This window comes from Oncorhynchus keta, chromosome 11, assembly GCF_023373465.1.
Source record: "Oncorhynchus keta strain PuntledgeMale-10-30-2019 chromosome 11, Oket_V2, whole genome shotgun sequence".
Taxonomy (NCBI): Eukaryota; Metazoa; Chordata; class Actinopteri; order Salmoniformes; family Salmonidae; genus Oncorhynchus; species Oncorhynchus keta.
In genome coordinates, this window is record NC_068431.1 from 37,647,536 (window position 1) to 37,669,727 (window position 22,192).

Sequence of the window (22,192 nt, forward strand, 5' to 3'; positions counted from 1 at the left end):
ACAGCTAATTGAATGGCTACCCAATCTGGAACGCTGCGCTACTCTTTGTTATTATCTATGCACAGTCACTTTAACAACTTTACCAACACTTTACCAACATGTACATACAGTTGAAGTCGGATGTTTACATACACTTGGGTTGGAGTCATTAAAACTCTCCCCCCCCCCCCAACAAATTTTTTGTTAACAAACTATAGTTTTGGCAAGTCAGGACATCTACATTGTGCATGATGCAAGTAATTTTTCCAACAATTGTTTACAGACAAATTATTTCACTGTATCTCAATTCCAGTGGGTCAGAAGTTTACATACACTAAGTTGACTGTGCCTTTAAACAGCTTGGAAAATTCCAGAAAATCATGTCATGGCTTTAGAAGCTTCTGACAGGCTAATAGACATTGTTTGAATCAATTGGAGGTTTACCTGTGGATGTATTTCAAGGCCTACCTTCAAACACAGTACCTCTTTGCTTGACATCATGAGAAAATCAAAAGAAATCCGCCAAGACCTCAGAAAAATAATTGTAGACCTCCACAAGTCTGGTTCATCCTTAGGAGCAAATTCCAAATGTCTGAAGGTACCACGTTCATCTGTACAAACAATAGTAAGCAAGTATAAACACCATGGGACCACGCAGCAGTCATAACGCTCAGGAAGGAGACGCGTTCTGTCTCCTAGAGATGAACGTACTTTGGTGCGAAAAGAGCATATCAATCCCAGAACAACAGCAAAGGACCTTGTGAAGATGCTGAAGGAAACAGGTACAAAAGTATCTACATCCACAGTAAAATGAGTCCTATATCGACATAACCTGAAAGGCCGCTGAAGGAAATAGCAACTGCCCCAAAACCGCCATAAAAAAGCCAGACTACGGTTTGCAACTGCACATGGGGACAAATATCGTACTTTTTGGGGAAATGTTCTCTGGTCTGATGAAACAAAAATGGAACTGTTTGGAGGAAAAAGGGGAAGGCTTGCAAGCTGAAGAACACCATCCCAACCATGAAGCACGGGGGTGGCAGCATCATGTTGTGGGGGTGCTTTGCTGCAGGAAGGACTAGTCCACTTCACAAAATAGATGGCATCATGAGGTAGGACAATTATGTGGATATATTGAAGCAACATCTCAATATATCCATATACAATATATCCACTTCCTGACATCAGTCAGGAAGTTAAAACTTGGTCGCAAATGGATCTTCCAAATGGACAATGACCCCAAACATACTTCCAAAGTTGTGGGAAAAGGACAACAAAGTCAAGGTATTGGAGTGGCCATCACAAAGCCCTGACCTCAATCCTGTAGAACATTTGTGGGCAGAACTGAAAAAGCGTGTGTGAGCAAGGAGGCCTACAAACCTGACTCAGTTACACCAGCTCTGTCAGGAGGAATGGGCCGAAATTCTCCCAACTTATTGTGGGAAGCTTGTGGAAGGCTACCCGAAACCTTTGATCCATGTTAAACAATTAAAGGCAATGCTACCAAATAATAATTGAGTGCATGTAAACTTCTGACCCACTGGGAATGTGATTAAAGAAATAAAAGCTGAAATAAATCCTTCTCTCTACTATTATTCTGACATTTCACATTCTGAAAACAAAGTGGTGATCCTAACTGACCTAAAACAGGGAATTTTTACTAGGATTAAATGTCAGGAATTGTGAAAAACTGAGTTTAAATGTATTTGGCTAAGGTGTATGTAAACTTCCGACTTCAACTGTTTTACTTCAATTACCTCGACACCGGTACGCCCTGTATACAGTCCCACTATTGTTATTTACTGCTTCTCTTTAATCATTTGTTATTCTTATCTCTTTTTTTCTTTTCTTAAAACCGCATTGTTGGTTAAAACTTCTCGAGTGTAGGGGGCAGGATTTTCATTTTTGGCTAAAAAACGTACCCATTTGAAACTGTCTATTTCTCCGGCCCAGAAACTAGAATATGCATATAATTGTCAGATTAAGATACAAAACACTAAATTTTATAACAGAACTGATATTGCAGGCGATAACCTGAGGAAAATCAAACCAGGAAGTGCTGTTTTTCCTGAAAGCGCTCTGTTCCATTGGATGCCTTGCCTCCATTTAAAGGGATATCAACCAGATTCTTTTTCCTATGGCTTCCTCAAGGTGTCAGTCTTTAGACATAGTTTCAGGCATTTATTTTGAAAAATGAGCGAGAAAGATAACATCGAGTCAGTGGATAGCTGGGTGTTCGCAGAGTTTTGCTTGCGCAACAGCGGGGCAACCATTGTCTCTCCCTCTCCTATTGAAAAAGTGACAGTCCAGGTTGATATATTATTGATTATATATTTTAAAAACAACCTGAGGATTGATTATAAAAAACGTTTGACATGTTTCTGTGGACATTACGGATACTATTTTGGAATTTTCGTCTGCGATGTCATGACCGCTCGAGCCTGTGGATTTCTGAACATAACGCGCCAAACAAATGGAGGTATTTTGGATATAAAAATAATCTTTATGGAACAAAAGGAACATTTATTGTGTAACTGGGAGTCTCGTAAGTGCAAACATCCGACGATCAAAGGTAAACGATTTAATCTATTGCTTTTCTGACTTTCGTGACCAATCTACTTGGCTGCTAGTGTTTGTAATATTTTGTCTACTGAGAGAGATGTTCTTACATAAACGCTTGTTATGCTTTCGCCGAAAAGGTGTATTGAAATCTGACACGCCAGGGAGATTAACAACAAGCTAAGCTGTGTTTTGCTATATTGCACTTGTGATTTCATGAAAATTAAATATTTTTAGTAATTTAATTTTAATTTGGCGCACTGCAATTCAGTTGGTGTTGCTGAAAATGATCCCGCTAAAGGGATGGGTGCGTCAAGAAGTTAAAAACCTCTCTGAGATATGTGGGGCGGTAGCGTCCCACCTTGCCAACAGCCAGTTAAAGTGGGGCGCCAAATTCAAAACAACAAAAATCTCATAATTAAAATTCCTCATCAGCCAGGAAGCATAGGAACTGAGAAGTGGTCTGTGGTCACCACCTGCAGAACCACTCCTTTATTGGGGGTGTCTTGCTAATTGCCTATAATTTCCACCTGTTGTCTATTCCATTTGCACAACAGTATGTGAAATTTATTGTCAATCAGTGTTGCTTCCTAAGTGGACAGTTTGATTTCACAGAAGTGTGATTGACTTGGAGTTACATTGTGTTGTTTAAGTGTTCCCTTTATTTTTTTGAGCAGTGTATATATATATATTTATGAAATTGGGATCTTTCCCCCTCTCCCCTCCTAGAGGACCTGAGCCCTAGGACTATGACTCCGGCACAGCCAGGATAGGCCTCCACTTAGAGCCTGGTTCCCCTCTAGGTATCTTCCTAGGTTCCAGCCTTTCTAGGGAGTTTTTCCTAAACACCGTGCTTCTACATCTGCATTGCTTGCTCCAAAGGGTTTTAGGCTGGGTTTCTGTATAAGCTCTTTGTGACATCTGCTGATGTAAAAAGGGCTTTATAAAATCAATTTGATTGATTAATGTTTCACATAGATGCAGAAAGTAAACCACATAGTGGGTCAATTTCCACAACAACCAAGAGCTCTGAAGCATGATGCTCAACTTCTCTGCTATTTTGATATCCCTGGCTACCACACTGAACAGTGTGAAGCAAACACATGCACATGCGCAGATACTGTGTGTGACTGTGTGAGAGTGAAGTGTTGAACCTCGCTCATCCCAATATCCTAGCCTCTTCATTAATGACAGGCCCTGCTTCACTGTAGTTGCGAGACATTGCAAGCCAAGAAATTGTGAGATACAGCTATTGATTACCAATAGATTGGCCTAGTGCACGGTTCTGACTGCCAACCTGCCTATACTGTGCTCCTTCCTCCCTTCTCTGTCCATCCCTCGCTAGCTATGAAAGATGCGAGTTTTTGTGTTCTAGGAAGTACAGCAACTAATTAGTCTCCCCCAGTGCTTGACCTGGACTGAAATACGAGCATGTACGAATTTTTTGGGCCGGTATTGTTTACATTTAGGAGCTCCACAATACTTTTGGGCAAATATTCTAGATTAAATAAATAAGAGGAACGGGAGCTCAAGCAGTAGAAAATGTGAGGTGCCGGTACCCAGCCCCCGTTGAGATACTGCTCAAGTCAAGCACTGGTCTCCTCCGTTCCAAAAATATTGAATCTTAGGAGTCGATTCCTTGCAGTTTAATCTTGACACTAAGAAATTGGAGTTGACACCTGGAGTCGAGGAATCGACTCTCCACTACTCTGCCAACCCCGATGTCCTTGCCGTGACTGAATCCAGGCTTAGGAAGGCAACCAAAAATTCTGAGATTTCCATACCCAACTATAACACTTTCCGTCAAGATATAACTGCCAAAGGGGGAGGAGTTGCAATCTACTGCAGAGATAGCCTGCAAAGTTCGGTCACACTTTCCAGGTCTATGCCCAAACAGTTCGAACTTCACATATTAAATATTCATCTCTCCAGAAATAAGTCTCTCACTGTTGCCGCCTGCTACCGACCCCCCTCAGCTCCCAGCTGGTGCCCTGGACACCATCTGTGAATTGATCGCCCCCCATCTAGCTTCAGAGTTTGTTCTGTTAGGTGACCTAAACTGGGATATGCTTAACACCCCGGCAGTCCTACAATCTAAGCTAGATGCCCTCAATCTCACACAAATCATCAAGGAACCCACCAGGTACAACCCTAAATCTGTAAACATGGGCACCCTAATTGATATTATCCTGACCAACTTGCCCTCCAAATACACCTATGCTGTCTTCAATCGGGATCTCAGCGATCACTGCCTCATTGCCTGTATCCGCGGTCAAACGACCACCCCTCATCACTGTCAAACGCTCCCTAAAACACTTCTGCGAGCAGGCCTTTCTAATCGACCTGGCCCGGGTATCCTGGAAGGATATTGACCTCATCCCGTCAGTTGAGGATGCCTGGTCATTCTTTAAAAGTAACTTCCTCACCATCTTAGACAAGCATGCTCCATTCAAAAAAATGCAGAACTAAGACCAGATATAGCCCTTGGTTCACTCCAGACCTGACTGCCCTCGACCAGCACAAAAACATCCTGTGGCGGACTGCAATAGCATCAAATAGTCCCTGCGATATGCAACTGTTCAGGGAAGTCAGGAACCAATACACGCAGTCAGTCAGGAAAGCAAAGGCCAGCTTTTTCAAGCAGAAATTTGCATCCTGTAGCTCTAACTGCAAAAAGTTCTGGGACACTGTAAAGTCCATGGAGAACAAGAGCACCTCCTCCCAGCTGCCCACTGCACTGAGGCTAGGTAACACGGTCACCACCAATAGATCCATGATAATTGAAAACTTCAACAAGCATTTCTCAACGGCTGGCCATGCCTTCCTCCTGGCTACTCCAACCTCAGCCAATAGCTATGCCCCCCCCCCCTCCCTCCAGGGAGACACCCTGGACCCAAACTGTTACAGACCTGTTACAGCCGTCTTCATCACCCTGGCCAAGGCTTTCGACTCTGTCAATCACCATATTCTTATCGGCAGACTCAGTAGCCTCGGTTTTTCTAATGACTGCCTTGCCTGGTTCACCAACTACTTTGCAGACAGAGTTCAGTGTGTCAAATCGGAGGGCATGTTGTCCGGTCCTCTGGCAGTCTCTATGGGGGTACCACAGGGTTCAATTCTCGGGCCGACTCTTTTCTCTGTATATATCAATGATGTTGCTCCTGCTGCGGCCGATTCCCTGATCCACCTCTACGCAGACAACACCATTCTGTATACTTCTTGCCCTTCCTTGGACACTGTGCTATCTAACCTCCAGATGAGATGCAATGCCATACAACACTCCTTCCGTGGCCTCCAACTGCTCTTAAACGCTAGTAAAACCAAATGCATCCTTTTCAACCGTTCGCTGCCTGCACCCGCACGTCCGACTAGCATCACCACCCCGGATGGGTCCGACCTAGAATATGTGGACATCTATAAGTACCTAGGTGTCTGGCTAGACTGCAAACTCTCCTTCCAGACTCATATCAAACATCTCCAATCCAAAATCAAATCTAGAGTCAGCTTTCTATTTCGCAACAAAGCCTCCTTCACTCACGCCTCAAAACTTACCCTAGTAAAACTGACTATCCTACTGATCCTCGACTTCGGCGATGTCATCTACAAAATAGCTTCCAATACTCTCCTCAGCAAACTGGATGCAGTTTATCACAGTGCCATCCGTTTTGTTACTAAAGCACCCTATACCACCCACCACTGTGACCTGTATGCTCTAGTCGGCTGGCCCTCGCTACATGTTCGTCGCCAGACCCACTGGCTCCAGGTAATCTACAAGTCTATGCTAGGTAAAGCTCCGCCTTATCTCAGTTCACTGGTCACGATGGCAACACCCACCCGTAGCACGCGCTCCAGCAGGTGTATCTCACTGATCATCCCTAAAGCCACAATCTAATTTGGCCGCCTTTCCTTCCAGTTCTCTGAATTGCAAAAATCTCTGAAGTTGGAGACTTTTATCTCCCTCACCAACTTTAAACATCTGCTATCTGAGCTGCTAACCAATCGCTGCAGCTGTACATAGTCCATCGGTATATAGCCCACCCAATTTACCTACCTCATCCCTATAGTTTTTATTTTATTTACTTTTCAGCTCTTTTGCACACCAGTATCTCTACCTGCACATGTTCATCTGATCGTTTATCACTCCAGTGTTAATCTGTTAAATTGTAATTATTCACTCCTATGGCCTATTTATTGCCTACCTCCTCATGCCTTTTGCACACAATGTATATAGATAATTTTTTTCTACTATGTTATTGACTTGTTTATTGTTTACTCCATGTGTAACTCTGTGTTGTTGTCTGTTCACACTGCTATGCATTATCTTGGCCAGGTCGCAGTTGCAAATGAGAACTTGTTCTCAACTAGCCTACCTGGTTAAATAAAGGTGAAATAAAAATAAAAATCAATAAAATGTCATCATTGTTAACAGTCTGAAAAATGGCAGAGAAAGGCAAGCGACAGCAGTGAAGTCCTGTATGGCAATACTCTAATACTCAATTCTCCACCATAATTTGCAAATAAATTCATAAAAAATCCTACAATGTGATTTTCTGGATTTTTTCCCCTCATTTTGTCTGTCATAGTTGAAGTGTACCTATGATGAGAATTACAGGCCTCTCATCTTTTTAAGTGGGAGAACTTGCACAATTGGTGGCTGACTAAATACTTTTTTGTCCCACTGTATGTTTAGAAGTTAAGCATTTTTTTCTATCACATCCCTACTCTGGGTCCCCAAAAGGCTAGGGCCGGCTCTGACTGCATATATGAGTACGGATGTAGCTATGCAGACCCCTCAGCCAATGCGGCCCTTCATGATGAGTTCAGACTTTTTGTGAACTCATCATGAATATTGCCCATTCCTGCTTTAATGTATGCATTCAAAACAGTTGTGTTTTTTTGCACTCTATGCAGAGTGTTTTCCTCTTGTAACAAAGTAATCACTCACAGTGTCCAGCACGCTGTCTCCTTCCAGCTGACCATCTTCATTGATGTTCCCGAAGAGGAAGCCAGTGAGAGAGAAGGGACGGTCTTGGTCTTCATCACTGTCTGAGTCCGACATCCTGAGAGAAACATTTACTGATCAATTAGTCAAATCAATGTGTGATTCGTAGATTCTCTCTTACATTGTTTATTTAGTCCTTACTTGTCAGGAGAAATGGAAAGCAGTTAAAGGGGGTGTCAATGACATTCATGCATGCATGATCACAACAAATGGGATGGAATGACAGACAGGAGTTGCATGCAAGAAAAAAAAAGTCTGTTGAAGGTTTAATCTTACCTTGCGCTACTTTTACTCAGTTAGGAAGGCCGGTTGGCCTCGGGTTGAGGCCAGCTTGATAATATCTTCGGACCCTAACCGAAGTTTAGCTTAGCAAGCTAACGTTAGCCATAACACCCTAAGCGATCTCCTTTCACTACGCCATTATCCACACGGAGTAAAATTGTGAGTACGCTTGCACGTAGTCTAAAGTAATTCACAGGACCGTTATTTCGAAAGAAAATGTAATGGTTTAATTTATTTTCAAGTGTAGTCCATGCAGACAACACCAACCAACACTGGTGAGATTGTTCAATGCGCGTGCGCATAATTCATTTCCGCCCCATGAAGGATTGCCCCCCGGCAGTTGTTTTCCTTTAGCGCGTGATGTGTCGCCATCTACAGGATAGCGTATTTGATTATTTTTGTACAGGGCGGTTCAATGCAAGCCACTGACTGTGAAGATAGTGTAGTAACACACTGACACACGTGATCAAAACAACATGATTCGTGTTGTTGTTACCTGATGTGACCTGACCTGACTCCTACCCCTTAAGAAGTAACTAATCTCACTGGTCTGAGAAAGAGAGCAAACATCCTTGGCTTGAGGTGTCTCTGCCTTTATGACAGAGCCCAGTCAGCCATGCCCATCTCACCAAGCAAAGTGACAATGAGATGTTTGTGTACATTTTTGTAATTTAGCAGACACTCTTATCCAGAGTGACTTACAGGGGCAATTAGGGTTAAATGCCTTGCTCAAGGGCACATCGACATATTTCTCACCTTTCTCATACTTCTCACAGGGAATTCAACCTTTTGGTAACTGGCCCAACACCACTAGGCTACCAGCATTACAGTGGTGTAACAGCAAGGTAGGATGTAAGATTGTTCAATGAGAATGCACTGCATCTACTCTGTCTTTTGTTGTGGGCTTTGAGCAAACTGTAAAACAAAATCACAGAATATATTGAAAATGTCACAGACTATCTTGAAAGTGTTATTTAAAAAGAAAAATCTGGTTACTTCCCCTTGCTGGCTCTGTCAATAGAGGTGCTGAATGCTCCTCCTGTTCATAGAAAATGTTTATATTCACATATTTAATCATTTTATCTGCGGAGGTGAGGTTTTCATCATTCAGTAGTGCCTCAAATACAGTGCCTTCAGAAAGTATTCATACCCCTTGACTTATTTTACATTTTGTTGTGTTACAGCCAGAATTCATAATGTATTAAATAGATTGTTTTCTCACCCAGCTCCACACAATACCCCATAATGAGAAACTGAAAACATTTTTGTAGGATTTTTTCCAAATGTATTGACAATTTAATACAGAAATATCTAATTTACTTAAGTATTCACACCCCTGAGTCAATACTTTGTAGAAGCACCTTTGGCAGTGATTACAGCTGTGAGTCTTTCTTAGTAAATCTCTAATAGGTTTCCACACCTGGATTGTGCAACATTTGCCCATTTTCCTTTTCAAAATTCTTCAAGCTCTGTCAAAATGGTTGTTGATCATTGCTAGATAGACATTTTCAGGTCTTGCCATATATTTTCAAGTAGATTTAAGTCAAAACTGTAACGAAGTTACATTCATTGTCTTCTTGGTAAACAACTCTAGATTTGGCCTTGTGTTTTAGGCTATTGTCCTGCTGAAAGGTGAATTCGTCTCCGTGTCTGGTGGAAATCAGACTGAAGGATTAGGATTTGGCCTGTGCTTAGCTCCATTCTATGTATTTTATATCCTGAAAAATTATTAAATTATTATTATTACATTGCATACCCATAACATGATGTAGCCACCACTATGCTTGGAAATATGGAGAGTGGTACTCAGTAATGTGTTGGATTGGATTTGTCCCAAAAATAACACGTTGTATTCACGACAAAAAGTGAATTGCTTTGCCATATTTTTTGCAGTATTACTTTAGTGCCTTGTTGCAAACAGGATGCATGTTTTGGAATATTATTATGTACAGGCTTTATTCTTTTCACTCTGTCATTTAGGTTAGTATTGTGGATTAACTACAATGTTGTTTATCCATCCTCAGTTTTCTCCTATCACAGCCATTAAACTCTGTAACTATTTTAAAGTCACCATTGGCCCAATGGTGAAATCCCCGACTGGTTTCCTCCCTCTCCGGCAACTGAGTTAGGAAGTACGCCTGTATCTTTGTAGTGACTGGGGTTTGTTGAAACACAATCAAAGTGTAATTAATAACTTCACCATGCTCTAAAGGGATATTCAATGTCTGTTTTAAAAATGTAAAAAAATCTACCAATAGGTGTCCTTCTTTGCGAGGCATTGGAAAACCTCCCTGGTCTTTGTAGTTGAATCTGTGTTTGATATTCACCGCTCGACTGAGGGATTGTAGAGAAAATTGTATGTGTGGGGTACAGAGATGAGGTAGTCATTCAAAAATAATGTTCAACAATACTATTGCACACAGAGTGAGTCTGTGCAACTTATTTTGCAACTTAAGTAAATCTTGACTCCTGAACTAATTTAGGCTTGCCATAACAAAGGTGTAGAATACTTATTGACACAAGACATTTCACCTTTTCATTTATTTATTTTTTACAAATTTCATAAAACATAATTCCACTTTGACATTATGGGGTATTGTGTGTAGGTAGACCAGTGGCAATTTAAAAAAAATCAGGCTGTAACAAAACAAACTGTGGAAAAAGTTGAGGGGTGTGAATACTTTCTGAAGGCACTATATACAGAACAAAGATGAAATACACACAAATGTAAACTTTTGCATTTATTTAGTAATGCAAGTGGGTTTGGTTGCAGTTCAAATTACAACTCACAAATCAAGTTCCACAGTACTTGAGTCAACAACCACACACTCCTTTCAGGCACTTCAATGCCAAGGCATTCCTTTCAGGTAGAGATTTTTTTTAAAGAAGGTAAAACTTGAGTTTTTGGCACTACCTAATGCTAGAATGTGCCTTTTCATTAAGTAAATCTGTACACTGATAGACCAACAGCAACCGATTCAAACGATGGCTGTATGCAGAAGGGCAAGTCTAGGTCATGCCAAATCTATGGTTTGGGTTCACTGTACCATACAGGACCGACCGAGCCTGTCAGTGATTTGTAAGTATAGGAGGACAAGTTTTTTTTTTCTTCTATGTTTTATTACCAGGTGACGTTTCCTTGATGCAACTGCTCTGACACCGCATTAATAGATTGAAGAAATTGGTTGCACATTCTTTTACATAGCCTTTTATTAGTAAGCTTATATAATTAAAAGAAAATGGGTAAACATCTTATCAAAGTAATTATTTGTAAAGGTAATGCATGTGATTCTTTGTAAAGGTAACTACACAACGTAAGGTAATCGTTTATCTGAAATATTTATTGTGCAGTACACACATTGACTTATTGTAAAAAATAATTGAATCAAAAATATATAAAGTTGAGTCTTTACACATAAAGGTAAAGACCATGACACTTGTATCTGGAATTAAATGGAATATAAAATGAATACCAAAATGTCTCTCTTGGATCATAAATACCACAACCAAGCCTCTTTAGTCTGTAGTACAGAATGGAATTGAGCACCAAAGTAATAAGGGAATATGTAGGCCTACTTAAAAATACTTAATTGAACCATTATAACCTGTTATACAGGTCTCTGCCAACATAAAGGAAACACCAACATAAAATGTCTAAATAGGGCGTTGGGACACAATGTACCACCAGAACAGCATGGCATAGATTATACAAGTGTCTGGAAATCTATTGGACACCATTCTTACATGAGAAATTCCATAATTTGGTGTTTCGTTGATGGAAAATGCGGTCTCAGGCACCGCTCCAGTATCTCCCATGTGTTCAATTGGGTTGTGATCTGGTGACTGACACACACACACATCCTTTAAACCCCCATGCTCATTTGAGACCCCTCTTTCAAAGTAACGGATCTCTTCTAGCCATGGTTGCCAAAATAACAGGCAACTGGGCATTTTTACATATGGCCTTAAGCATGATGGGATGTTTATTGCTTAATAAACTCAGGAATCACACCTGTGTGGCAGAACCTGCTTTAAATATACTTTTATTCCTCATTTACTCAAGTGTTTCCTTTATTTTGGCAATTAGATGTACATTTCATAGCAGGTTTCTGGTTTTAAAAAACTATTACATTCCACCAGAACCAATCTGTTATCAGTCAGTGTTGGGGTAGAATTAATTCCATCTGTTTGAGAAGGCAAAGACTTCCACACAGAGGAAGCGCAACTTCAGTTCTCAAGTGCTAGACTCTGCAGGTTTCCACCACATGTATTGTCCAGTCAGCAAATTTCTATGAATTATACCTAAAATGCAATACTTCACACCACTAAATTGAATTTGGTCTGATGGGGAAAAACCAGCTGACCCTGTGGCTCTTAATTACAGAAGCTGCACATCAACTCATTACAGATCCCATATGACATCACAAAGGGACGAGGCAAATGACATAAATATTCATACCAATAATACCACCAGACAATGAAAAAAATCCTGCTAGAGTAGTTTGGGTAAAAATGTAGGCCTATGCCTTCCACTCTCCAACAAGCATGTTCATGCAGCACAAGTAACTGTTAGGATTGCAGCTCCTGTTGCAGTATTAGCCATACATACTTGCCATTACACTTAGATAAGTTAACAGTTAGCCAGAAATAAGCAACATTACTGCTGATATGTGGTACCTTCAACACGCATTCCTCAATGAGGCCAGTAACACTAAACAACTTTTATGACATCCTAATGTGTAGCATTATTCAGCACCAATTTCAATGAGTTACAATAGAACATAGAATGTAGTTTACTTGTAGTTTGTTTGCCTTCAGACAAAAAATAAAGACTAACCATAAGCAGGTCAGCTGACAGAGTTAGACTTTTTTTGGGGGGGAGGGGGGTGTTAATCACTAAACACTCAAATTATTGCTTCCTGACTTTTCCCACCAGCAATACAAAAATAACAATCTTTAGGGCATCTGTTTACTTAGCAGCTACCCAAATCTGTATTCACTCTGACACAATCAGGACTTTGTTTTGACAAAGCAGAATGGAAAGCTCATGGTTTTACAGAGTAAGAGAGTGTAACAGAGCAATAGGAGACAGACTGTTCTAATCAAAGTGTGCATGTGTTCAGGGTGACAGTGTCATACATACACCCATGCTTGTCTCATACCAGCAAGGCTAGTTCGGCATATATCCTGTGACCCTGGCTTATGAACCACGTTAAAGGCAAACTATCTTATTGACAATCCACACTACAACTATTACTATAATGGCACAGAGGAAAGAACATAATGTTTAACAGTGGCTACTGATTGACACAACATTCCTGTAAATCACATCAGATGAAAACAAGAGCAAAGTTCACAGAAAAAGATCAACACATTACAAGACTGGCCTGATGAAGGAGAAAAGCAAAGGTATCAAATCAATTGTAATCTTCTTAAACATACAGCCAGTGAGGACAAGGCAGCAAGTTGCTGAGAAGGCACCATTGAAATCCCTCAGCATCGTCACTGTAGTTTTGAATTCAGAGATACAAAAAAATCCATAGGAAGGCTGTTGGCATCAATTAAAGCCACATCTTAGTGGAGAGGACCTCTTGACAAACAACCAATTAATATTGAAGCCAGGCAATGCTAACAAGTGGCGAGGGTTAGAACGTGGAAGGCATATTGGGAGCCAAAATGGCAGTGCCAATCGTTAAGTCTCTTCCCCCAGTCCCCCTACAGTCTAGGCACATAGTTATAACACAACACACTTCTTGCCATTTTTCTTGGTTACGGGGTAGAGCACAGCTCGCACGGCCTCTTCAAACACCTCCCTCACACCGTCCTGCATCAGAGCTGAGCACTCCAGGTATTTGACGGCGCCAATCTGCTTGGCTAAGGCATTACCCTGCTGTTGGTTGGTGGGGGCCAGGCCGTGCTCCTTCAACTTCTTCACCGCCTCCACATCTCCACGCAGATCCTTCTTGGTGCCCACCAGCAGCACTGGAACTCCAGGACAGTGGTGGGATACCTCTGGGTGCCACTTGTGTCGTACGTTGGCATGAGAGGAGGGGCTGCCGATGGAGAAACAGATGATGAAGACATTGGTCTGGGGGTAGGAGAGGGTGCGCAGGCGGTCGTACTCCTCCTGGCCAGCCGTGTCCCACAGGTTGAGGCTGATGGCGCGGCCGTCCACACTTATCTGGGCACTGTAGTTGTCGAACACAGTGGGGATGTACTCCTCCGGGAAGGCGTTTGTTGTGTAGGAGATTAGAAGGCAAGTCTTACCCACGGCACCATCGCCCACCACCACACACTTTATGGTCTGCATGCTTCCTTCATCCACACTGGCCACTAGGGTTCCTGAAACAAGGGGCAATATGAGAGAGAGCCACATGAGCATAAAATACTGATCATAAATGAGTAGTCATTGATTTTAGAGGAGAACACATGTTTTTGCAACACCTAGTTTTCTTATGTGGTCCTCAATGGAAAGAGGCAGACGGGGCTTACCAATACAAAGTCAAAACGAGAACATTAGAAATAAGACAGTTAAATACATTACACAAACTGATAGCAAAACATCAGTTAGCTTCTTTTGCTTGTTAACAAACAAGTTAGCGAACTCTTTCTCGTTAACTACAAAGGTTGCACTAACGTTAGTTACATAGCTAACTAAGTACACAAACATACTAGTATTATTGAATGAAAATAAAACGGTTATGTACAGACAGTACAGCCCAGGGATTTAGTTAGCTATCCGCCAGGAAAAACGTCGATAGAACCTTGAGCCAGCTAGCTAGTTAGCAACTTAGCACGCGCTTGTGTTTCCGTAGCTAGCTGTGAACTTTAGCTGGCGTTAGTGCACGCTAACCACCGCTACACGCGAACGCCAATTTCCTTTGTAAAATTGGCCGAGAACACATAACTTTTGGGAAATAATCTTTAACCAGGTTCAATGAAGAATATAACTCACAGTGTATTTAAAAGGGATGTTGAAATGTCCCATTGGCTAACTGAGCTGAAAGTCAGGTTATCTTGATAAATTGCCCCACCGCTTCTTTGACTCGCGCCCTCATCCTCATCATCCTCCTCCTCCTTCTTCTTCTTCGTGTGGTTTCCCGGCAGACTCGACTCTTCGTATTGCTGCATCTAAGTTTGGAAAGTGCATTGCACATTTGTTCACAAAAAATAATAATGGGGGAACCCTCCTTTTGTTGTAGCAGGTATTTCATCCGGGGATTCTTACCCAAACAGTATTTTATTCTGGTTGTTGTAGTCGCTAGCTGCTACAATATAGTAGTGGAGAAGTGAATTGGTCACACTTATTTAACAAAAGCCACACAATTTAAACACAACTGAAAGATCACTGTTTTTATTGTTTTGTGTACAGTTGGGACACAGAAATGTAAATACACTCGCAATGCATCTTTAATGATGCAGTCAACTCCAAGCACCCCACCACTCCATCTCTAAATTGAAATATGGAGAACTTCAATACTCATCAAAGTGGGTCTTATTCCTGACCAGATCCTTCTCTGTTTATCCCCTCTTCGCCCATTCCCTCTCTATCACTCCATATTCAAGTATCTTGTTGAATAACCCTAAGTACAACTTCCTGTATACCACCATATCCATACCTTATTTTTCATTTCCTTTGCCTACTTTCGTTATTCCACGTTATTGAGTTATTTTATTACCTACCTTATAATATTTATCACACTTTCAGTACAAAGTCATTTCTAAAAAGATGCCTGATTACCTAGCTAAAGCCAATGAGGTGTGATATCAAAAATAAAGGTACTATTCTTGATTCCCTATTGGCATCTCTCCATATCAGATCTGAGGGTTTTTATGTATGTCTAGGTGGGTGTGGGCAGACTCACTTCCACATGGATAGTGGAATTGGGAGCTTTGACCTGGGGCCAGGCAGCTTTATAACTGTGGTTTTTGAGACTGCAGATTGGCTGCTCCTGTCCTTATTCACAGCCGCAGCGGCCATGAGGGCACAGCGTATGACCTTGGCACTGGTGGTCACCGAGGCCTGAAGGGCACGGCGAGGCAGAGAGGTATGAAAGTCAGGGTGCAGGGGCAACTGCTTGGACACACACAGAGCTGACTCCATCACTGGCTCCACTTTGACTTCCTTCTCTTTCCCCTTTAGCTTAGTTTTCATCTGCACCTTCTCTTTCGCCATCTTCCTCTCCTTCTCTTTCTCCTTGACCTTCTCCCTCTCTTTCACTCTTTTCTTCTCCTTCTCACTTTCCCTCTCATTTCTCACTCCCTCCCTCTCCCTCTCTCTTTCACTCTCCAGCTCTCTTTCCTTCTTTATCTTCTCTCTCTCCTCATTTGGTTTGGCTTTTTCTAGTAGTCGACGAAGAGGATGCTTTTTTTTGGTCTGCTCATTCAAAGATTGCATTTTTCCCCTAACAATCCCTTCCGGTCTAACCTCAGAATGATCTCTGGAGGTGATTGGAGTTGGGGAACGCACTGAGTTCCTGAGAGGGAGACGTGAGGACCATGTGGAGGCTGCCTCTGACCTGCCTTGCATTTTGGGAATGGCCGAGGCTGTGGGAGTGGGGATGGCAGAGGCAGTAGAGGAAAGGGTGGAAGTGGGGCTTGTGGAGGGTGTGGAAGCCCTACTCCTGGGTATAGTTCTCTGCAGCCCAGAAGCTGGTGTGCGCACCTTTTTGTTCTGCACGTTGTCCCCCTGGACCTGGGGTGCTGCCTCTTTGTGGACCTGGGCTGCTGCCGCTTTGTGGACCTGGGCTGCTGCCGCTTTGTGGACCTGGGGTGCTGCCGCTTTGTAGACCTGGGGTGATGCCGCTCTGACCTGCTTGTCCCTCAACCGTAAGAAGCAGTGGGATCCTTCCGTGGGCTCCTCCCAGGGCTGTGAACCTCTCAGGTTCTTATAGGAGCATAGGCCAGTCACAAGAGTGTGACACACTACTGTGTCTCCCATGCATGAATACAGACGCTCCCATTCCCCAGGCTTCTGTGACTGTCCCTTGGTGGTGGGTTGGGCAGAGGCTGTGTCATGCTGTTTCTCTGGGTCAGACATTTCTTGTAGACTGCACTGCTGGTTCACCACTTTGGATGCTACATGCTTCAGCAGATCGGCACTCTCCAGAGGTGACTGTGGGCTGTCCACTGGAGGGGTGGTCTCCTTGGCAGGCTTGGCTGACATACTGTTTGTGGGGTTAGAGGGGGGAGCAGACACAGTCTGCTGATGCTTTGTCTTGGGTGGGGGTGGTGAGTGAGCAAGGGTTGGTGGTGGTGTGTCACATGATTCTGTAGTATCATCATCATTGATGTTCTCCAGTAAGTTGTGTAAGGTTGGGCTCATGGCACGTAGTCGGCTGTCTGGGCTTCGCACATTGTGGCGGCTCTGCCAGGTGTGGTAGAGGCTCCTCTCCAGAGTGCTCTCCAGGTCTTCTTGCTGGGTGTCCCTGAGTCCCACCTCCAGGGCTGAACAGGTGGCTATGGAGCGACGTCTCACCGTCCCATCCCGGTCCCTCTCCAGCCTCTCTCTCTCTGCTCGCTTCTGTTCCTGAAGCTCCCTCTTTGCATTCTCCTGAAACAAAATGACAAGAGTTATCAAATTAAAATGAACAGAATCATTTAGGGCAAATAAAAGTGCATCAATGGAGGTCTTGCCAACCAGCACACATTATTGTAGCAAACAAATATTCATTCATATCAATGGGAGAAATGAAAACATGGTTGAACACCAACAGATGCTGCTTAGGTGCTGACCTCTACAGCTTTCTGAAAGCGAATGTTGAAGGAGTAAAAGATGCTGCAGGCCTCCTCCAGCTTGAACGTGACATCATCCTCACAGAAGAAGTCCAACAGGTCCTGTTGGGCCTGCAGTAGAGCCTCCACCTCCACCTCCGCCTCCTCCAGCCTCCCCTCAGCGCTCTGACAACAGACCACAACAAAAGTCTTGCAAACCACCTTTCACAACTTATGATTGTTAGTCCAAATTACCATAAATGTACTTTCAAATGACTTGCAATGGTAAGGTCCTTTATGAAACATTTAAGGGGCAGTCTTGTGGTCTTATTTTGACATATTATTAATTATTTTATAGCAGGAGTGTCAAACTCATTCCATGCAGGGCCTAGTGTCTGCATGTTTTTGGTTTATCCTTTTAATTACGACCTAGACAACCAGGTGAGGGGAGTTATTTACTAATTAGTGACCTTAATTCATCAATCAAGTACAAGGGAGGAGCAAAAACCCACAGACACGTATTTTACAGGAAGCACTTACCTGGAGGAAGTATTTGATTTGCTGTTGGAGAACAGGTTCCGTCTGAATTCTCCTCTCTAGTCCAGTTAGTCTGCTGCACAGCTGAGACAGATCCCCTTGCACCACATCCACAGACAGTCTGATGGGTGAAAGAGAACAGTAAGGTGAGATTAGTCTGATTTAAAGGGACCTAACATTGTTATTAACAATGGACTGAATTAATGAATGAATGGATGAATGACTCAATCAATCAACAAACTAATCAATCAACATCATTGAGTACTTGGGAAAACCCCCAAAACATGCAAAAACAAAATTGTATATAATGGTGCTTCTTTTCTTTTTCAAGCATGTGAGAACTATGTCAGCAACTTGTCATGAAGCACTCATAACATCCTAAGTGTGTCACTGACCGGGAGGCGAGACCCACATGGCTCAACTTGAGGGGAAATGACAGCAGGGTTGGGTCTTTCCTAACGGCTTCCTGAGAGAGGACAGACATATTGTATTATTTAGTAGTAGTAGGAGTGTTGGAAAAAGTATTTTACATCCATTTGTGAAATATTGATCAGACTTTTACCATGGCCACATAATGCAGCAGGTTCATGCCTGGTTTGTTGGCTTTGGTGTCAGCTAGCTTGAGCAGAGAGGCGATGCGGAACCCAGCAGCATTGCCTGCGTAACCTCCCTGTTGTTGAAGGTCAGAAGGTGCGACGAGATCAGATAACTTATTCATACTCATGCACTCAACACATTTGGAAAAAATGTAGAATATTGGTTGTCAATAAATCAACCAATCAGCCTGTCTGGCTGCACTGGCTGTCTAGGTGCCAGGTGACTGCGACTCACGGCATTCATGTAATTTCCTGCCCTCAGGACCAGCCGTAGGATGGAGTGCAACTCTGGGCAGCTCAAAAGCTCTAAGAAAGAGAGATAGAAGGGATAGTAATTTATAGTATGTCAATAAGATAAATCAACATAAAAGTCGAAGAAATCTCACAAAAAAATTTCAGGGATCTGGGAAAAACACATTTCAATCACTCTGCTGTTTTCTCACCTGTGGCTGCAGACACCAAGCAGCGTGCTGACACACACAGAGAAGATAAGGCTGGGTCAAACTCCTGCTGCAGGATCATGGCATCCAGACGCAAGCGATAACTGACCAAGAAAAATAACAGGAGAGTATAGGAAAACCCACATTTTAAACAGATTAAATGAGAGAAAATGGCGACAAGTTGAGGGGATGCAAAAGACAAGAAGAGAAATTAGATAAGGAGGATTCGATAACATTGTCTTTTGGTAGGAGAAGGGTGATGACTAAACACCAACAATATGTTTAATCACCTGGGCACCTCCACTAGTAGGAGCATGAAGAGGTCAGGGTCTTCAAGATGGCTACGCTCTCCCCGGTATGCCCTCAGACGCCTCTCCTACAGAACAGGACACATGAGTTAGTACACTGTAGGAGGGAAAAACAATGAAGATATAAAGACCACTAAATAGAGCCAGATGATATGGAGAGACAGACCGAACTCCACAGTACCTCCTCAGTCTCAGGCAGCATTTTGCACAGTTCACTGAGCATCTCACTCCCATAGTGCTGCCCATTCCCCTGCCTGATGTCCTCCACTATCTCCCTGACTGCACTGTGAAGACATGAGTTATAATGAGTTGCCACGGATGACATTAAACATTTGTCTGATAGTGACATTATTATGAAAACCTGATTCAAGTGGGCTTAAAATATCTCTCCCACCTCTTGAACTGCCGGAGGAAAATTCCCACATTCATACTGCGCTTCCCGTCCAGAAGTGATACCTACAGGGTTAGACAGAAACAGAAAATACCAGTCAGAACAACAATCAGCATATAGCCACACCCCAATCATTCTCTAAGGAAACAACCCACAGTATGGTAATAGCATCAACCTGGAATGCACTTTTCATTACAATTAAGACTAATAGACATTATGCCTAAAACTGTGCATTTACATATGAAAACCAGTCCACTGACCTTTTCAGGTGCATTGCGTAGAGGGGAGCCAATAGGTCTGAGACCATGCCGTAAACTGCCATCTTTTTTGGGGGGCCGAGACCTCTTCTGTTGTCCAAACAGCTCGTCCAACGAGCTCAGGTCGAAGTGGAACTCATCTGGACTGTTCCAGACACTCTGACGGCCCTCTACCTTCTCCTTCGGAATGAGGTCCCAGTTCAGGTTGCGTAACTTGGACCGTTGCAGGACATCCCGACTGTTCTGGAGGCCACCGGGAAGTGGAGGAGGTGGGGGTGGTGGGGAGATGGCAGGGGGAGGTGGGGGAGACATGGTTGGGTGTGGTGTGTGAGACATGTTTGGAGGAGGTGGAGAGGACATGGATGTGGGGGGAGAGAGTGATGTCAGCTCAGACAGGTGATCCATGTAGGTCACTTCTATTCTAGGGTCACAAGAGTTAGGCAGTGGAGCTTCATTGAAGGGCCAGAGATCTGTATGGAAGTTAGAACAAGAATGTAGTTAGTGGAGATGTTGTTGTTGCCAGCCCAACTGTCTATAAAATGGAGAGAGGAGTTACATAGAATAATAATGGTATACTATGCCATAATTACAACAATACAAATGTCAAACTAGCTACTCAATCATCTGTAAAATGTAGAGACAATAAACATATAAAAGCTTAAATATCTCCTTGAAATTACTACATTTGTCAGTGACACACTTTGCAGGATGAATTTCATTGTAAGAAACATAAGTCCCATTTTTCAACATTTTCCTCTTGCAAGCAACTCTCGCCATAAGAGCATTCTCAAATAACACGTTTATGAGCCCAAGCATATTAGCTAGCACAAACGGCCGGCAGATGAAGCGATGACAAACGACTGAAATTAATAATAGTGCAATCTGCCGGCCGGTTGGGCTACATATTAGCCTACTATTAGAATAACATTGCAAATGGAAACTTTTCAGACTGGTTGTCACGAATTATATCGCAAGAATAAAATAGTCTATCATGCTAAAAATGAATGTCATGCTAATATATTCTCATAACACTCACCATAACAAATACATTGTCACTATATCTCTAAGCACCTGATATCAGTTTACATTTCATTAACCGACATTATTGAATATATAGCCTAATTTGTAATATAGCAATTCAATTTACATTTTTTGAGGCTGCCGTTCAGTGTTGCCTCCAGCGATGTCATTCCACTATTTACTTTGATGTGTACTACTTTTAGAAGTGCTCGTTTCTAGACCAATAATACATATCTCCATCGTAAACATATTTACATTCACATACGTGCGCAGATATGCCGTGTTGCTCCAGGAAAGCTTGAACATTTTCGGACTGTCCAAGCGCCAGAACCAGACGCACTGACGTAAATGAGGCTATCCCTTCCCATCACTGAGTATGACACACCGCTGAGCTTGGAGTTCTTCTTATCTTCTAAACCAAATCAACTTCTGACAATTGCACTATCTTGAACCTCTCAAAGTTTAAATCAATCACCCGAGCAGCAGTAAAACACTTTAACGTAAATATATTCTTGCCTGTGCAGTCGCCAAAGGAGAAGGAATCGGATATGGATAGGCACTGGGCAGTATATCTTATAACTCACAAATACATTGCTCATAATATTAATGGTATTTCCGATATTAAGCACCTGTTATTATAAATGTTATGAGGCAATGAGCAGTGGATTCCTTCAAGTGGCCTGATACTGTGTAGTAGACCATTGAAATGGAGCTGCCCTCGGATAGCTTGCATGACAGCCCAGTGAGCAAAATTACAATTGACATCTTTTCCAGAGTCTGATAAAGTATTTTAAAGCGTTGAAAATACATATTTTTTGGTCATTGTTTCTATGGCCGAATTTCAACCGTAAATGAATTCACTTGTATCTGCGTTTCAAGGAAGAAAACATTATATCACCTTCCAAAAATGGAAAATGGAGCCAACTGAAGATTGCAGTGTGTAACATTTATGATTACTCCCATCTGTCACATGCCATTATGTTAGCTTTTCCAAAAGCTTTAAACTGGCAGTGATCATGTTCAACAGAAAAAAACAATAGAACACTTCAACTATAATAACATTCTCAGTAACAATTACAGACACGTTTTTCTTGCTTTGACTGTGAT

General features: G+C 42.5%; 3 protein-coding genes across 12 annotated transcripts in view; all 3 read right to left on the minus strand.

Annotated features, from left to right (window-relative positions):
* LOC118390190 (transcription initiation factor TFIID subunit 1-like) overlaps positions 1-8,153 on the minus strand; it is a 56,114-nt gene extending 47,961 nt beyond the window's left edge. For 3 of the 5 annotated variants that reach the window (XM_052457082.1, XM_052457080.1, XM_052457077.1), the window contains exons 1-2: positions 7,817-8,151; positions 7,484-7,598 (exon numbers count right to left, since the gene is read on the minus strand). In XM_052457082.1, coding sequence (XP_052313042.1) covers positions 7,484-7,597 — 114 coding nt within the window. In that variant the 5' untranslated portion in view covers position 7,598; positions 7,817-8,151. Of the gene's footprint in view, positions 1-7,483; positions 7,599-7,816 lie in introns of all 5 variants that reach the window. The other 2 variants (XM_052457079.1, XM_052457081.1) reach the window with 2 other exon arrangements.
* Positions 8,154-10,348: 2,195 nt separating this feature from the next.
* On the minus strand, positions 10,349-15,007 carry LOC118390191 (rho-related GTP-binding protein RhoG-like). Of its 5 annotated transcripts, none has more exons than XM_035780499.2 (2): positions 14,857-15,007; positions 10,349-14,164 (listed from the first exon to the last, which is right to left on the minus strand). In XM_035780499.2, exons 1-2 carry the CDS (start codon positions 14,951-14,953, stop codon positions 13,557-13,559), a joined length of 705 nt encoding a protein of 234 aa, XP_035636392.1. In that variant the 5' UTR covers positions 14,954-15,007; the 3' UTR covers positions 10,349-13,556. The 5 variants fall into 5 exon arrangements, with proteins under 5 accessions (XP_035636392.1, XP_035636394.1, XP_035636396.1 ...); XM_035780501.2 differs by having other exon boundaries at positions 14,778-14,945; XM_035780503.2 differs by lacking the exon at positions 14,857-15,007 and adding an exon at positions 14,530-14,685.
* Positions 15,008-15,166: 159 nt separating this feature from the next.
* Positions 15,167-21,793, minus strand: LOC118390192 (FH2 domain-containing protein 1-like). Of its 2 annotated transcripts, none has more exons than XM_035780506.2 (12): positions 21,351-21,793; positions 20,069-20,535; positions 19,812-19,873; positions 19,599-19,701; positions 19,400-19,485; positions 19,113-19,213; positions 18,905-18,975; positions 18,636-18,743; positions 18,469-18,539; positions 18,077-18,194; positions 17,558-17,722; positions 15,167-17,375 (listed from the first exon to the last, which is right to left on the minus strand). In XM_035780506.2, the coding sequence occupies exons 1-12, from the start codon at positions 21,451-21,453 to the stop codon at positions 15,684-15,686; spliced, it is 3,147 nt and encodes a 1,048-aa protein (XP_035636399.1). In that variant the 5' UTR covers positions 21,454-21,793; the 3' UTR covers positions 15,167-15,683. The 2 variants fall into 2 exon arrangements, with proteins under 2 accessions (XP_035636399.1, XP_035636401.1); XM_035780508.2 differs by having other exon boundaries at positions 21,213-21,358.
* Between the last annotated feature and the right edge of the window lie 399 nt (positions 21,794-22,192).

What these genes read in the sequence shown, in the direction of transcription:
- LOC118390191 (XM_035780499.2), bottom strand. Translation starts at nt 14,953, where the DNA reads ATGCAGCAATACGAAGAGTCGAGTCTGCCGGGAAACCACACGAAGAAG. An exon ending in GGGCGCGAGTCAAAGAAGCG is followed by an intron (nt 14,165 to 14,856) that starts GTGGGGCAATTT and finishes CCCTTGTTTCAG; the next exon opens with GAACCCTAGTGGCCAGTGTG.
- LOC118390192 (XM_035780506.2), bottom strand. Translation starts at nt 21,453, where the DNA reads ATGGGAAGGGATAGCCTCATTTACGTCAGTGCGTCTGGTTCTGGCGCT. An exon ending in AACACGGCATATCTGCGCAC is followed by an intron (nt 20,536 to 21,350) that starts GTATGTGAATGT and finishes ACTTCCATACAG; the next exon opens with ATCTCTGGCCCTTCAATGAA. An exon ending in TTCCTCCGGCAGTTCAAGAG is followed by an intron (nt 19,702 to 19,811) that starts GTGGGAGAGATA and finishes ATGTCTTCACAG; the next exon opens with TGCAGTCAGGGAGATAGTGG.